The sequence below is a fragment of the Coturnix japonica genome, chromosome 1, assembly GCF_054131305.1.
Source record: "Coturnix japonica strain WE chromosome 1, WE-NBRP24, whole genome shotgun sequence".
NCBI classification, from domain to species: Eukaryota; Metazoa; Chordata; class Aves; order Galliformes; family Phasianidae; genus Coturnix; species Coturnix japonica.
In genome coordinates this window covers 73,028,096-73,044,076 of record NC_140663.1, presented here as the reverse complement: position 1 = coordinate 73,044,076, position 15,981 = coordinate 73,028,096, and the positions used below count along the sequence as shown (strand labels likewise).

Here is a 15,981-nt window from a genome sequence, read left to right as displayed (position 1 = left end):
TTTGTTTGTTTTGTTTTGTTTGACTTGGAGGAACCTTTTGCTTCAGAAATGGTTCTCCGTACCCTAAAGCAGAATAAAGGCTCTTATAGACCAGCCAAAGGTTTATTGGATGTTAATTGGAAGTACAAACCCTCGCGTGTTTCCTAAGTATGTATATAATACTCGTGAACCTTCCATGTATACATGCATTGAGTGGAGGGAAATTCTTTTATAGACTAGAGATAGGCTTGAAATAGTGGAGGGAAAACATGCAAAACCTTGTGAAATGATAGTAAACCTTTGTCCTGTGCCATATGAAGAGTTGCTTCCTTTTGTTACTGCCACTTGTTACATCCACTTTTGAGGGCTGTCTTAAGGCCTGTCTGGTAGCTTTCTTCTGCTTCTACCAAGCTAAGTTTCATCACTGAGGAAGCTGTCTGCTGGAGCTCAGATTCAAGGCAGCTTTCTTATTCCAGCTCTGAGTAGAACTGCAACTGGCTGAATGTTAAGGTAGCAATTTGCGTGCTCCTGCTTTCCACCATTTTGTTATGAGCTTGAGGTACCACTTCCTAATTCTGTGATTGTTGCACTGACATCATTAACATTTAAGGAGGGAAAATGCCACATCCTTTTCCTAGCTGTAGGAAAGATGCATGAAAAGTAAGATTTCTGACTTCAGAAGTTAAATATCCTTTGATTTGTTTTGTTCCAGTGTACATGAAGGTCAAGATCTGAAGCTGCTATGACTGACCCAGACGTCCTCACTGAGGTCCCTGCAGCTCTCAAGCGCCTTGCCAAGTATGTTGTGCGTGGTTTCTATGGCATTGAACACGCTTTGGCCCTGGACATTCTCATCCGAAACCCCTGTGTGAAGGAAGAGGACATGTTAGAGCTCCTTAAATTTGATAGGAAGCAGCTGCGGTCTGTCCTCAACACCCTCAAGGGTGACAAGTTCATCAAATGCAGAATGAGGGTAGAGACGGCTGCAGATGGTAAAACCACCCGTCATAACTACTACTTCATCAACTACCGCCTGCTGGTGAATGTGGTGAAGTACAAGCTGGATCACATGCGGAGGAGGATCGAGACAGATGAGAGAGACTCCACCAATCGAGCCTCCTTTAAATGCCCCATTTGCTTCAGTACTTTCACAGACTTGGAGGCCAAACAGCTGTTTGACCCCAGGGCAGGTAAGAGTAGTATGGGTAGCAGTGCTGGGTGTTAAAGAAAGGTGGTAGTTTTGGTAATGGATAGGGTAGTTCTTATGTTATCAATACAGGCAAGTAGTAATTGTGGTAAAATGCTTGTAGATCGATATACTTGAGTGATAAGAAGTGGAGAAATGGAGGTCTCATCCCAATCAAATTCAGGAATGAAAAGGCAGTCTGTCCTTTTTGGTGGCTTTTGATATGACCTGATCTTGCCATTAAACTGTATGACTTCTTGTTTGCAGTGAGGACGTATAAATTGCTGAGTTTTATATGCAGAAAATTTATCATGTAGATATGGGTGTGCAGGGAGTAAACTATTACTGTTTAATTTTCTTCTAGCCATTTCATTATACTGCATGACCTAGTTTCCCTAGTGTAAAACATTCTCACAAAAGTTAAAAGGAATTAATTACAGACTTGTCTGTGGTTGGAAATAAACAACCTTTTTTTTCAAGTCTGTGTCTCAGTGGAGATGTGTATCTGTCTCATGCATATAAAATCAGTCATTGCAAGGTGTCACTGCTGGCGCAGTCCAAATGCTTTGAGTCTGAATCTGTGCAGGTGAGAGAAGAACACCTGTGCCTGATGAGATCCCATTTTGCCTCTCTAATCTGGGATTATTTTGAGGTGAAGGCAGGCAGCAGAGGTTGGACATCAGGCCTGCACCCTCTGAACCATCCTTACTTTTTATTCTTTTCATTTGAATTCTTTGCCCTGTGTGCATTATTAAGGTGAAAATGGTTGCTTTGTAACTGAGATCTGTGTTATCCACATGCATTCCTTGTCCTCTGGAATTCCATATCAGAAAAGAACAGAAAAGAGCTCCCAGAGAGAGCTCTGAACAAGGCATGCAGGGGGACCAGGTTTTATTGTACAGTGAATAGCCACCCTTTTTCAAGGATGTCTTATCAGTGCTGTGCATGCACCTCTCCCACTCATTAAAACTCCTGGCAGCACAAGAGCTGAAGGGCAGCTGAAAGCCCTGGGTATTTCAGTCATGGTTGACCTGAGCTGCTCCTGAACAGCAGCTGTGTTGATAAAATATTGTGAATCAAAATGCAGGGCCAAAGAGGTCTGTGAAGCAGGCAGAGCATGGAAAGCATCTTCTCTGCTAGTAACTATACTTAATGGCAATTTGCTGTTAAAAGGCGTCTTGTTATGTTATCTGCTTCTTCAGCATCCTGGTCATACAGAACTGGAGACTGTTTAGATTTCTTGACTTTCCTTCTGCTTCTTTCTTCTTTTCTGGTTAAAAAAAATCAAATGCAAACTAACCAATTGTTCTAGAATGGAAGTAGGACTAGAAGAAGAGGCTCTCACTTTTCTCCTTCCTTATCAGCGATGGGAAGAAGGTTTTCAGTGTCTGTCTGTGCTTGTGATCATTCTGTCACAATCACAAGGTTGTAACTGCAGCGTCTCTGTCAGCCTTCCAGCTTCATCCAATGTCTGTTTCATGTAGACTACAGGCCCTCTTGCTCTGCATCTGTTTTACTCCTTTTGTGGATAATTTTGGAATGAAACTGAGGTGTTTATTTATTTCAATACAAGTTGTGGTTATCATTGTTTGAAGGCTGGGAAAGTGTTTGCCAAGACAACTGAATGATAGTGACAAAGGGATACGGAGACGTGTTCTGATGCTTTGCTCACTGTTCAATATTACTTGGAAAATACTTTTGAGCTGACACCAAATATGCTTTTGTCATCATAGTGTTTAAGTGTCTGAACTAAAAGGTTCTCCATGTCTAAGAAGCCTGGGTGAAAACTTAATTAAATCTTGTGAAAACAATGGAAAAGAAACCTACCTGTAATGTGCCTTGAACAAGGGGCAGAAGTTGGTTTATTATACTCCGTGAACATGGATCAGACTGTTTTTTGGTAGGTTTTTTTTTTTTCCTTTCAGGTAAAAGGACATACAGAAGGCAGTGTTTTCCCTTGTCATGTTGCCAGCATCCTTTACCTCTGTTGGAATTGTATCTTCTTTGTGCCTAGATGTTGGGAATAATCTTGTTCCAGAACCTCTGGCTGTCGTTTTCTTGTCTTCCCCTTTGCTTTCTTGGAACTCAAAGTTAAAAGCTTTGAGCATTTTTAACCTTCTAGGTCAAATGATACAAGCAATGCAACATAAGTTTTACCTTACCATTCCGACTGCACTTGGAGAATTAATAAGAACAATAGAAACCATACTAAGAGCTTTCATTTGGATAAGCTGCAGGCTTTTTGAAGGTAGATTTGTACAGTCTCAGAATTGTAGGGGTTGGAAGAGACCTCTAGAGATCATCGAGTCCAACCCCCCTGCCAAAGCAGGCTCCCTACAGTGTTGCTGTAGAGGTTTGCAATGATGGTTTAAAAGTTGCAGTTATCTGTTCAGGCTTTTGAATACTGAGGTGAATATCCTAGAGTCCTGCAGGAGAGAGTCTTTTTGTGCATGCAAGATCACACTTGTTTCACTCAGCAAATTGCAACAGAAAACATGTTGAAAGAACTTGAATTCATGAGGTTTCAGGTCTGCATTCTGCCTATTGACCTGACTGTGCTTTTGATAGGAGTTGCTGCAGTCTGGCTTGCTACGCAGTGCTGACAGTTCTTACCCACTTTCAATGTTTTGAGAACTACAGGAAGAAAAACACAAATAAAGTCTGTCTTTGAGCCTTGTTTCACATGAACTGACTGAGAAAGGAAAAAGACTGTAGTCTTCCAAAGAGATCCTGTTATAAACACTTGAAAACTGATCGCTTTACCTTTGTGCTGTCGTCTGCTGTCTGACCTGTGCTCTGATCTTTCATCGCTTTGTTCTGCACACATGCTAGCAATTGTCTGCCGTTGCCATTGTGATGAAGCTTCATGCAGGCAGAAAGCTACAGCCATTCCCTTAAACAAGGTAAGGACTGTCTCTTGAGGCAGAGCTGCACAAGAAGAGGTTTAATTGAATAACAGTAAGAAAAGTCAGGTGTTAAATGCATACTGTGAATAACGCTGCTGAACTGTCTGCTTCCAGACTGGGCTTTCATTGAACACTGACATAAGGGAGTCTGGTTTTTCAGGTGTTTCACCTTCAGATGAGATGTTACTTCCACAGACCTTTGGGTAGATTGCTTTTTCCTGTGGTTTTAACAGTAGAAACTATGGAAGCTTATAATTCCTGGAATTATAGAGCAGTCTAAGCAATTAAATAGGAATTTGTGGATTGGCTTAAAAAAAAATTATATATATATATATATATATATATATACACGTATTTATACATATATATGTGTATGTATGTAAAGCTCAGAGGCTTACATATGTGCCAGTATGTTCTCTGTAGGGTGAGGTGGACCCAAGAGCTGCATTATCTCACCCAGTAGAGGGAGCTGTCTTCTTTTCTCTATGCATCCTGGCTTAGGTTGGTTGATTTGTTGAACGTCATAAAAATGGAAATTATTTTCGTGGATATGTGTTCTGTAGCATGATTAAGTGGGTCTGGTTGGGGAATGTCTCTGATGTATCCTGTTCTCAAACTCTAATCATATTTGTAAATCTAGACTAGTGTTGGATTTGCCTGTCAAACTCAAGGTCAATTTGAAAGAAATGATGTGACTAGAAACTGCAATTGGGAGAGTGGGGCTGAAGTGAAGGAGTGAGAGAAGCTAGATCCTGCAGTGCATTACACTGGCTAGTATTAAGCCCACGATTTCCATATGCATTCTAAATAACAAACTGTGTCAGCATATCTACCAGGGTAGCAAATAAATTTGATTTTTTGAAAGAAAATAAATGCAAAATAAAGTAATTTTTCTGCTCTCTTCTATGTTTGCAATCTAATTTTTATACAGGCCTGTTTTCTTTCACTTCTCTTATTCTAAAATACAATGATGATGTTAACAGTAAATGTACTTGTAGTTGTCTCTTACCTACATCCATGTCTTGTGTCCATCATAACGTTTGGTTAGGTAAGATGTGAATAATAATGGAAATAAGAGGATAGAAGGTAAGTGGGTAACATGGATTAGGGATGTTCTTAATTGTGGTTGTAATGACTAAAGTCTTTTGTTACTAGGTGTTGGAGCAGCTTATATCCACCTTGCCCTCCCACCGTTTGGTCCTCGTTTGATGAATAGCTCTTACAATTTGACTGCTCTTGGAGATGTGCTGTAATAGTAGCATGCTGTTCATGAGGCTTATTAGGTGTGCTGTTAGGAAATGTATTTTGGGAAGAATAGTTAAAGGTGGCTGTATTGGTTTTCTAGAAGGGGAAGCAACACCTTGAACTTCAACCTCCCCTTCTTCTTTTACAGTCAGTCATTACGTGCATTCCTGTTATGAAGTACACAAATATGTTCAGATGCTGGTTTTCTGTACCTGGCACAAGGCATCTTATATTACATTCAGGCATCATTTATTCAGCTGGGCTTTTACATGACTTGGGCCCTGTTATTAAGGTTAGAAATTTGACCAGTCTTTGATTTCTGCCTTATCTTGTGTATGGATTTCTGGAGCCTTTTCTTCTGGGCGCTCAGTTCCTCATTTCATCCTAAGCGAGCTATTAGAACGCAACTGTCTTCTCTTAATGTTCTGGATTTCTACTTACTCAGGCGAGTTCTTCAAATCTTCCTCATCCAATTCAAATGACTTCAGAGCCCGTCTCATCTATTTTGTTGTTTTTCCTACACTCCCTCTTCTACTTGTTTTTCTTTGCCTTGCCTTTTCTTCTGGAGCTCTCCCATCCATCTTTGGTACATCTCTTTGATTTCTCTCCCTTTTGGGCATTAGAAAAAAATCACGTTGAGCTCTTCATTCTGTGTATTCATACTATATATTCTCTCTGATTTGTTCCTTTTGCTGTTGATTCTTGTCCTTTACACCGAACGATTTATCAGAATAGACATTCTAGGTAGCTTTGTCTACCATATACAGCTGCCTGTGTGTTATATGATACTCCTACTACAACGGCTGACAGCCTTACCAGCCAAAAGCAGGACTTAAAAAGTCTCTGTGTGAATTGGCAGACCAGAAACTTTCCCTGAAAAAAAAAGAAGGATTCAGAGCAATTCAGTTTTGAGCAACTTTAAATTCTGTGATTTTTCTTTCATTCTCTTTGTTGTTAGTTTTCCAAATGTTTGCAATCCCATCAGTGTGATTTTTCTTGACTTTACAGGCACCTTTTTTTCTGTCTGCTGTGCCACACAAAGCTTTTGGCACACGCCACCAGAAGGAAACGGTCCGTACTCTACTTAGATTCATTGTTCCTATCCAGATTTCTGGCAAAAGCTGCAAGAATGCTCCTGTCAGCTTTGCTCTGCTCCTGTGTGATAAGGCCTGGAGCTACAGGGAAGGAAAAACTGAAGAAAAACATCAAAATTAATGCATGTTTTTATTAAAGTAAGAATGCTCTTCAGAAAACCTTACAAGGAATATGTAGGTTCTATCTGTAACCTGAGGTGAATGAGTTCAAGCTGGATGTTCTTTCTGAAAGGCACCATTTTGTCTAACCCTGGATTATTCAACTTGATAGAGAAATAGGTGACAATAACGTTGGTGACTCTAGGATTGTAAAGGCCTCTTTCAAGACAAAATCCAGAACTCAGCGCTGTTGCCTGTGAAGTGCAGGCTGGTCCTTTCTCTGTACTCCAAATTGTTCTCTGGCTGGCGTGCTTCTACTTGTATTTTTTTTCTAGTCTGATAAATGCAAACCTTTACTTACAGTATTGATAGAATTCTTGTCTGCAAAGGACATCTTATTATTAGAAGCGCAGGCAATATTTGTCCCTCAAGTACGGGTTATCTCCTTAACTTTTATTTGGGCTTTGCAAATTGAAATAGATAACAATAAGATCTCTAGATCTGTGAACACTGCAAAAGCGTTTGCATTGATATCCTGAAAGCTGGACTGCACCATTCCTGTCTTTTACTCTGATATCTTTCTGTTCTTTTTATACTGCGTGCTCAGCAATACCGTCTGCAAAGTATCATCATTATAGTCATGGGCTTCTGCTTGTAAGTCAGATTAGGTGCACATTTGGAATCCTGTTGCCTGTGGGACAGTGCTTCTTCCAGCATACTGAGAAGAGTAAGTGATAGAGCTTCTCTAGATAATACCAAGTGGTCCAAAGTCTACAATGTACAGGTTGAGTAGGTAAATGGTCTTAGGGAAATCTTTAATGGAAGGTAAATGTGAGACCAGAAAATACTTTAAAAGAACTATTTTTAATGGTTTAAAAGCTAGTATTAGAAAGTCTCTTTAAGCCTCTCAGAAACAGGGGTGATGATGCTACAGTAGAATCGAAGGGGAAAAAAGTCAAAGAAAAAATGCTGGGATTATTTTCATCAGCTTTTTTCATGGGATGGAAAATATCTTGCACTATTTGCACTTTCTAGATAGTGAAGTGGAAGAGCAAAGAAGGACTGGGTGACTCCTGAGCATTTCTGACTTGACAAAACCATTACTAAGCTCCACACAAATATTAGGAGACAAATGAAAGTGATTTCCTGAAGCCAGTTCCATGGTTAGAATAATTCTGACCGACTTGTTTTCAGTCTGGAGACGTAAGAAGAGCCTTATAATCTCCCTTCTTTTAATTTTTTTCCAATGAAAGGTAGATCTTCTGTTGACAGCAATATGTAGCGTCTTGCATTTTGCTTCCAAGTTCGGTTCATTCGTGTTAAAGGAAAATGACTTTTCAGGATATAACTTCCAGTATGTACAGTGAAGTGACAGTCTGTTCTTTGATCCTTTGTTTCAACGTCTGAACTGGAGAATAACTGAAGGAAAAGCTTTGATGCCGCAGAAGAATGAAATCCCTTGCCCTTGAGGGGAGGGAGGAGAGTCCTTCTGTTAGTCTGGTAAAGTGCTTTCAGATAGTCTTGTTGGTTTTGGGAGGGAGATGTGTTTGTTTGGGGTTTTTTTTGGAGGGAAGGGAAGTATTTTTTGCTTCTTCTACTTCAAAAGGTCAGAGTTGGTCCCTCTTGCCACTCAGTTCTGTGCTTGAGGATGAGTGTTTGAACCTTCATCTGTGAGCCTGGAAAATACCCTCTTCCACTAATCTGTTACACTCTCTGAAAAATTAATGACAACCCCTCTGGCAACATTCAATCAGTTCTTTCTGTTATCATGTCAGTTCAGACTCGTTTTCTGCCTACCACGAAATATCAGTTGTATGAATGAGCGAAAAACATGGGGTTTCTATAGTGATCTGATCAATTGTGCAGCAGGGTTGCCAATGATATTATGGCTTCCTTGAGCCAATTTTCAAAGCAGCTGATGATTGTGAGATTGACGTTCCTTGCAGTAGCATGCCAGGTGACACTGTGTTCTAATGAAATGCCTGATAATTGGCAGTAATGCCATTTCCATGCATGCTAAACATATACTTCTGGCAGTTACAATCCACATGTGTCCTACCAGCTTACAAAATCTGCTTTCTTTCATTTGCAAGAATGAGCACTGTTTATCTCCCAGCTCGATTAGCCTTGATTCTTAACTGTGGGGCTGAAGTTACCAACATCAATCTCAAGTTATAAGCAATATTGAGTTATATTTTTATGGGAAGTTCCTTCTACTTTTGATAATGTTTTGGGTCTGGAAATTGGGTTTTCCAAAGAGTGGCTGACTGCTTTGTATTCATTGCTTCCTTTTTGCTTTCCCCCCAACCCTTGAGTCCCATTACAAAATAAAGCCAAATAGAAGGCAAGACTTGTATTGATGAATATGCTCATAAATACCCATTTCTCACTGCAATTTTCAGTCTAGCTTTAAACATAGTGGTGATTCAATATAGCTCTCAGTAGTGACTCCAGGCGAATATCTTGCAGCATATGGGCTTTTACTTTGGAGAACTTTGTCATCATGCTCGTAGTTTGCTATTGAAAGTAATTACCCTTTAGTCTACATCATCCCCCACAGCCGTAAGGTTGAAATTGAACATAAAGAACAAAACTGTGTTTAGAGTTTTCATACAGACACTCATTTGCTCCCTGGACCTGTCAAAGGTGGTTCAGTATCTTCTTTTCTCTTGTCCCTTTCTAGGTTATTGGTTTTCCTCATTCTAATTAGAATGCTTTCTAATTACATTGTTTTCCCAGGCGCTCTATGAGGTGTAGAGGAAGAACTTTTCTCTCAGTAATGTTTACTGTTAAGGTGTCAGCAGCTGACAGAAATAGTTAATATTTGAGGGGGAAAATTCTGTGTAGCCATACTGGCTATTCAGATAAGAGAGTTAGTGCTGGAGGTTCGAGCTTTATTGTCACCTGAAGATAGCAGAAGCTCTTTTGCCTGAAAAATGTGAGATTTGGGAAGGAGGGAAGAAAAATACGACAGAGATTAGGGGGTGGTAAGTGCAAGACTGTATTCATTTTAGAAGATAAGCAATCCGTCCTCCATTCAGTGTTCCACTGAACGTGCACTTTAGGGAGAGCCAACGGTAACAAGAAGCATGAAACCTATTTGGTGAAGATTTGCATTTCAAAAGGGTTGGCGAGTCTTTTAATTCCCCACACCAGGGATGGCCAGGAAAGGCATTTTGTCAGAGCGCAGCATCCTGTCTTGAGTGATTAAAGGAAATCTCGGATGCGGAAGGAAATGGGCATCTGCCTTGGCAGAATGGGTGAAAGCTCAGTAATACAAAATAGCTGTAATAAAGCCGATCTGAGATCATGTAATGGAAGAATTTTTTCCTCTTAGCAGTACTCCAAAGCTGTTTTATGGTTTTATTCTTAGTCTCCTGCTTGTTCCTGAGGAATCAAACGCATCTAATATATTTCTTGGTTGTGCCTTCATGTGGGGCTAAGGCAGAGCATCTTTCCGCTATTACCTTTGCTGTTGGTCTGAATCTGAGTGACCCAGCTGTGTTCAGACTGAAAAGAATCTTTTGAACTCACTCCTATTGACAAGAAGATAACTACTTTTCTGCAAGACTGAACTCTTGTGTTTGTGTTTGTGGGAATATGTATTTGAATACCACAGTTTTAAGTTCAAAGGGTTGATCAGCAGCTTCTCCCAAATGCAGTAAGTTATACTCAGAAGTGAGACCTGCTTTTTCATTTCCATAATAATTGCACTCAGCTGGTGAAACTGATTCAGAAGGTGTTTGCTTGTCAGCCCTCAGGCCTGAGAAGCAGCACACCCGCTATTGCAGTGAGTTGAGGACAAGGTTATAGCTTGACCGTAAAAGACAATGGCTTAGGTGATTTGTGATGCTTCACCGCTGAAATGGAGAGGTGGCTGGCTGAATGGTTCTGCCTGCTTTGTGAACACCTTAGGAATAAATGGCATTTCTTCTTGGGAATGGATTACATCAATTTTAAAAGGATCCCTGTTTTTGTATGAGAAGTCAGCAGCAGTTCTATTTAAATTGTCTGGTATGTATGTAAATAAAATATTGCAGTGAAGCTAAAAAATGGAAAAAAAGAGGAGAGAAAGGAAGTTATGTTCACATGCTATTTTTGATGCTATATGTAAGCTAAAAATTATGGAAGACTTTAAGCTGGTAATGTGTTTGGCTTGATTCTTTTGGGAGCTGTAAAGTATTTAACTTGAGAAGGTCTATTACATAGTGTTGTAACTGAACATCAGATGACTGCACAGGAATGTGTCTGCTGAGGAGTGTTCAACAGCGCCCTGTCCTTCTCATTAGTTAAAGGGTCTTGCTGCAGGTAAGTGACTTAGTGGTTCATCTTTATCTGTCTGCAGCTCAAAGCAGAAAGCAGATAGGAACTTGCTGCTTTCAAGGGATGAAGGCCACTCTGCTCCACAGTAGTTTAATATTAGCCTCCGAAATGAAATCCTAATCACATCAATCTGCAACACGTTTGGTTGTTGCGGTGTTATGGATTTGCTGCCTTGTGTTGATGTGACTGCCCTTGGTTTAGACTGTCACCAGCATAAACAGCTTCTGTTATGGAACCAGAGCAGATGTAGGCTGAGAATAAACCTTACCTATGTTCACATCAGTATGCAACTGGGGATTTAGGGGATCCTCCTAAATAATGATTGTCATTTAGATACCACAGTGGAAGCTTGCAGGTTGATACACTGGCAATGAGCTCCAGAGTTCGCCCTTCTACCACATATTTTCTTGGCTTTATGACTTATTAGGGTTTCCACCTTCTCTCTGAAAGGGCAATATAATCACCTTCTCTGTATAGTTGCTTGATTTCTCTGGTTAGACCAACAGCTGTACAAGCAGAATTTTTCCTACTGAGTTATTTTTTGCTGGTTTCTGGTTTTGTGTAACTTGGAAGCTCTAGATCCCACACAAATAGAAGCCATGCCTTAGAAATACCACTGAGCCTCTGCTGATCTTCAGCACTGTTGTAAAAATTCATCTTTGTGCTTTTATATTTAACTAGAGAATGAAGCGTTCGTGGTACCAAGTGTGAGTATGTACTTAAGGGAACAGAAAGCAAAAGGAATTAACATGAGAGGCCTTCTGTTTGAAACTCCCTGTGAGAGCTGAGAGATTTGCAATTAATGTCAGTGTGTTTGTTTATAATCAATTTGGAAAGGAGCATTAAAACTCTGTAAACTTCTCCATGTAGTAAGACCTGAATATCAGTGTTAGAAACACCTGTGAATTCCTTTAACAAGCAGGTTTTATCTCAGATTGCTGTTTGAATCTTAATATGTGATATAATTTCAAATATGCATTTGCTGATTATTTTTTTGAAGGCTATATGAAACAGCTTTCTATAATGTAATGCCAGTGTTTGCATGCAGATATGAAATGCAATTTCTAATTGTCAAAACATTGTTTTATTTTTCAACTTGCAATGTCTCTTCATTTAAGAACTACCGTAGGCAGTGATGCAAAATCCTTCAGTACATTTTTATGTGCCTTTTCTTTTCAGGTTATAGCAGTTAGAGCTTAGAACTGTTATCTTGTTCAGAAGTTCTCCTGTTAGAGAGTGTCACTAGTGGCACAGTGTTGAGCACAGACACTCGCTTTAATCTTGTCTATGTAGGTCCATGTAAGTGTTCCAACATTGCAGTGTCTGAAGAATTAAGTTACGACACCGTTTTCATCCTTATTCTGCCAATCTAAAGGTGCTTTATAAGGTTTATGGTGAGTTTTCTTAGGCAGTATAGAAGGGAAAAATGCTGTTATGGTTGAATAATATGACAGGTGTGATGCTTTGGACTTCAGTAAATATCATCTTGTGGATTTCTGACAGTATCTGTAGTTTGTAAAGACTTTTGCATTCTAAGACTTGCAGACTTCCAAATCCGTCTCATTAGAACACTGCATGTGCATATCCTGTTCTACTTTCAAAGTCTTTAATAGAAAGTATGAAATAGAAGTGAGCCAAGATAGACTCTTGTTATGCACTCTCAGGCTCATAGGAAACAATGTTTTAGTCTAAAAGTGCTGTTCTTCATCAGTTATGCAATCATTTAGTTATTAGTTAATCTGGATCGTATTTCCTCAGTTTCTTAATGAGGGTACAAAGCTGTTGAACATCCTCACTTTTCCCAGTCAGTATTTTTTCTCTTATCCTCCAGCACATCCAAAACTTAAGACTGAGCTCACTCTTTATCTGTAATAACTCATAATCATGCTCTGTTCTCTGTTCCCTCTATACCAGTGAATTCTCTTTTGTGCTTTGGCCTCCAACTTCCAGTTTTCAAGTGCCGTGAAATGTAGTCGCTAACGATATAAACCATGAACCCAAGATTTTTCTCCATCATTTCTCAGATCTGAACGCCAGTTGCTGGGCTTGCATCCATCATAGGGTTTTTTTTTCTGCATTATCTCAAGATACATGCAAGAGAGTATGTAGTGCATTTTAGGAGAGGAAGTAAGATAGGAAGCCACGTACAGCAGGTGGGCCATATGCAAAAAAATCTATTGGGCTGCATGAAGAAGATATTTTTTGTTCTATTAATAAACTTGGAATGTTCATTTTGTTTTCATTTCATCCATTGAAATTCCTATTCTTAAGTTTTACATTGTACGTGATATGTGGTTTGTGTGGAAAGTAGTGCATGTATTTCAAAGGAAACAACAGATACCTAGAGCGCAGTAACACTGTTTGATAGAGCACGTTCACAGCCAGCTACAAGACACTGGCTTTCAGTGTAGTCACCACCATTAGCCGTGTGTTTAGCCAGGAATGAACAAGAGCCTGCATGCCACACATCAAAATCTGCACTAATGGAGATGTCCCAGTGTTGCTGTCACCACTGTTGAACTGCACCACCGCTGCCTCGCTGTGCTCACATCCACTGTTGGTTCTCTATGAGTGTTCAGCAAGTGTCAGTGTCAGTGGGTGCCATTTTTTCCACATGGAGGAATTCAGTTCCATGCCTTTGCTTCATATGCACTTCTATGTTAGACTTCATTAGACTGCCCCTCTGCTGCTGTCTGTCACATGGCAACAAAAGGTAATGGAATATTGGTGGGAAAGTTGAACCTCTACTGCCAAAATCTGCCTCTGACATTGTGGACCAATATAATGGCATAGGAGACATTACATTTGGAGCAGCCCTTGTGTATTAGTCCAGTGGTACATGTAAAAAGTTTCTAAATTGCATTGGTGCCTATTGAAAAGATGTTAGAGATGAAGTAAGCAATCAAAAAAGCTTGGAGATCAATCTTGTGTATTCCTGTGGCTTCAGATTTGCTTCCTTCCCTTCCAGCAGGAACTTCTCATCCCTCATCTGGTGTCAGGATCTTGAGCAGGGGGAATCCAAAGCATTTTCTTATTAAAGGTTTAAATCAGACTCTATTTGTAAGGCAGTGTTTTGGCATCTTTAGAAGACTTGTACAGGTTTTAATAAAGTACTCTGATCTTTTGCTGACTACTTTTGTCTGAAAACTGAAACTTTCTTCTTGCTTCCACTGCAGTCATTTTGTCTGGCATTTGCTGACCCTGATGTAAATCCTGTATAAGTACTTCAGTGCTTTGTTGTGTAATGGAGAGATGCTTCTCTTGCACCTCTGATCTGTATTGTCATGTTTTTGTGCTGTGCATCAGGCAGACAATGAATGGATTAAATGGGGATGGTTGTTGCAACTTTTAAGTGATGAATTAGCTGGAATTAGACCTTGGAGCATACAGAAGTGGATGCCACTAACTTTGTAGTGCTATTCTTCATCTTGTGCCCAAGGAGAATTGGAAGTGTTCTGGGTTGGGACTGCAGCAGCTACAAGTGATTGCTTTTGTGCCTGCTTCCAGTTAAAAGCTCCGCTTTTCATAGCACAGCAAGTGGCTGGTACAGGTGCCAGCAGAGCGAGGTTACATGGTTTGGGGTTTTGTTTGTGTTTTAATTCTCTGTTCGCCTCATTTAATTGTAGCTCTAAGGCAAAACATCCCTTGGTCCCTGTGTGATCGCATGGAACCAGAACAAATTGCTGCATTCCCCAGATTGTTGTGAAGGAGGCAAAATTAATTTGCAAATATGTAGAGAAGTTGGAGTTTTGTTTTGAAAGAAAAGAAAAAGCTGATGCAGAGAGAGGATCTTGGGCCATGTTAGTGAGGAAGAACCCTTCACCTGAGTGGGAAGAGACATTTTTTTGGCCCTTGCCCTGTAAAAAAAGGAGCATATCTGATAAAACAGTGAAGTGCTCAGGATCCTTATTATTATTATGTTTAAAAAAGAAGTGTACATTCTAGGAGGCAAGGCAGAGCAGAGAGGGGAACTTACTGACATGGAGGTCAGAGACATTCAGTTACTGCATTTATGGGCATTTAAAATCTAAACAAGGAAGTCCTGGAGCTTTCTGGCTTTGAAAAGAGCGAGTAGTGGATGCTCAACCAGCAGGAAACCAGAAATGGTAAGGGTAGAAATGCAGTTTTATTTCTTCTGTGAACACACATCTAACACAATGTGCAAACGCCATTTCTTCTCAAGATGCCCAGTATAATGTGGTTTTCTCCAAATTACTTTAGTCTTGTGTACTGTATTAGTGAATTTTTTGCATTGCACTACTGTAGTGGAATTCACACTTAGCTATGCTGTGCCCCCTCTTCAACATAATGGGGGAGAAAAAATGATGAAAAGAAAGCTCAGAGGTTGAAATAAGAATAGAGAGATCACTCTCCAATTACTGTCACTGGCAAATAGATGCAGCTCAAGGGAAATTAACGTAATTTACTGCCTATTGCTAACAGGGGAATGAGGCTGCAGTCAGTCCGTAATGCTTTTTCTCTGCCACTCCTCCGTGGTTGCCCTCTGCCCCTGGTCCATGTGGAGTCCCTCCAAGGGAATGCTGTCTTTCCTGAACTGATTCTGTGTGGGCTTCCCACAGGTTGCAGCTCTCCAAGCACTGCTCCAGCATGGCTCCATACCATGAGTATGGAGCTCCATTCTCCAGGTACTGCTCCACATGCATCCCCACAGGTGGCAGCTCCCCCAGACCAGTGGGGGCTCTCTACGGCCACATCCTCCTTCAGGCCACATCCACTGCTGCACCATGGACTCCTCCATGGCTGTGCATGGACATCTGCTTCATGTGGTGCCCCAGTGTGCTACAGGGAACAGCTTGCTCCATCATGGGCAACTGGGGCTGCAGCTTCCTTCAGACTACAGCCACCTGTGGTAGCCAGTGGGAGCTGGCTCTTATCTGGTACAGGGCAGCTGTGGCACTCTGCTCACAGGAGCTTCCCTGTACTAAAACCTTGCCATGTAAGCCTGATACACCTATTTACATGTATAGCATTAAAATGTGCTGGCATTAGTAGCAAAATGAAAGAAAAAAATAACTGTGTCAGTGTTATTGTCTGAGGAGAATAACTGACAGTGTTACAATGAGGGTTTATGAAGTAACACACCTATGTCAGTATACATATCCATCCAAATTGTGTGATGCATTTGTAA

General features: G+C 40.5%; 1 protein-coding gene across 2 annotated transcripts in view; it reads left to right on the top strand.

The window, feature by feature from the left end:
* Positions 1–15,981, top strand: part of GTF2E1 (general transcription factor IIE subunit 1) — a 46,053-nt gene that overhangs the window by 5,099 nt on the left and 24,973 nt on the right. Inside the window, exon 2 of one of the 2 annotated variants that reach the window (XM_085524728.1) lies at positions 692–777. Coding sequence is in view for 1 of the 2 variants with exons in the window: in XM_015874652.3 (XP_015730138.1) it covers positions 722–1,169 (448 nt within the window). In the remaining variant the exon portion in view is untranslated. Of the gene's footprint in view, positions 1–691; positions 1,170–15,981 lie in introns of both variants that reach the window. The other variant, XM_015874652.3, reaches the window with a different exon arrangement.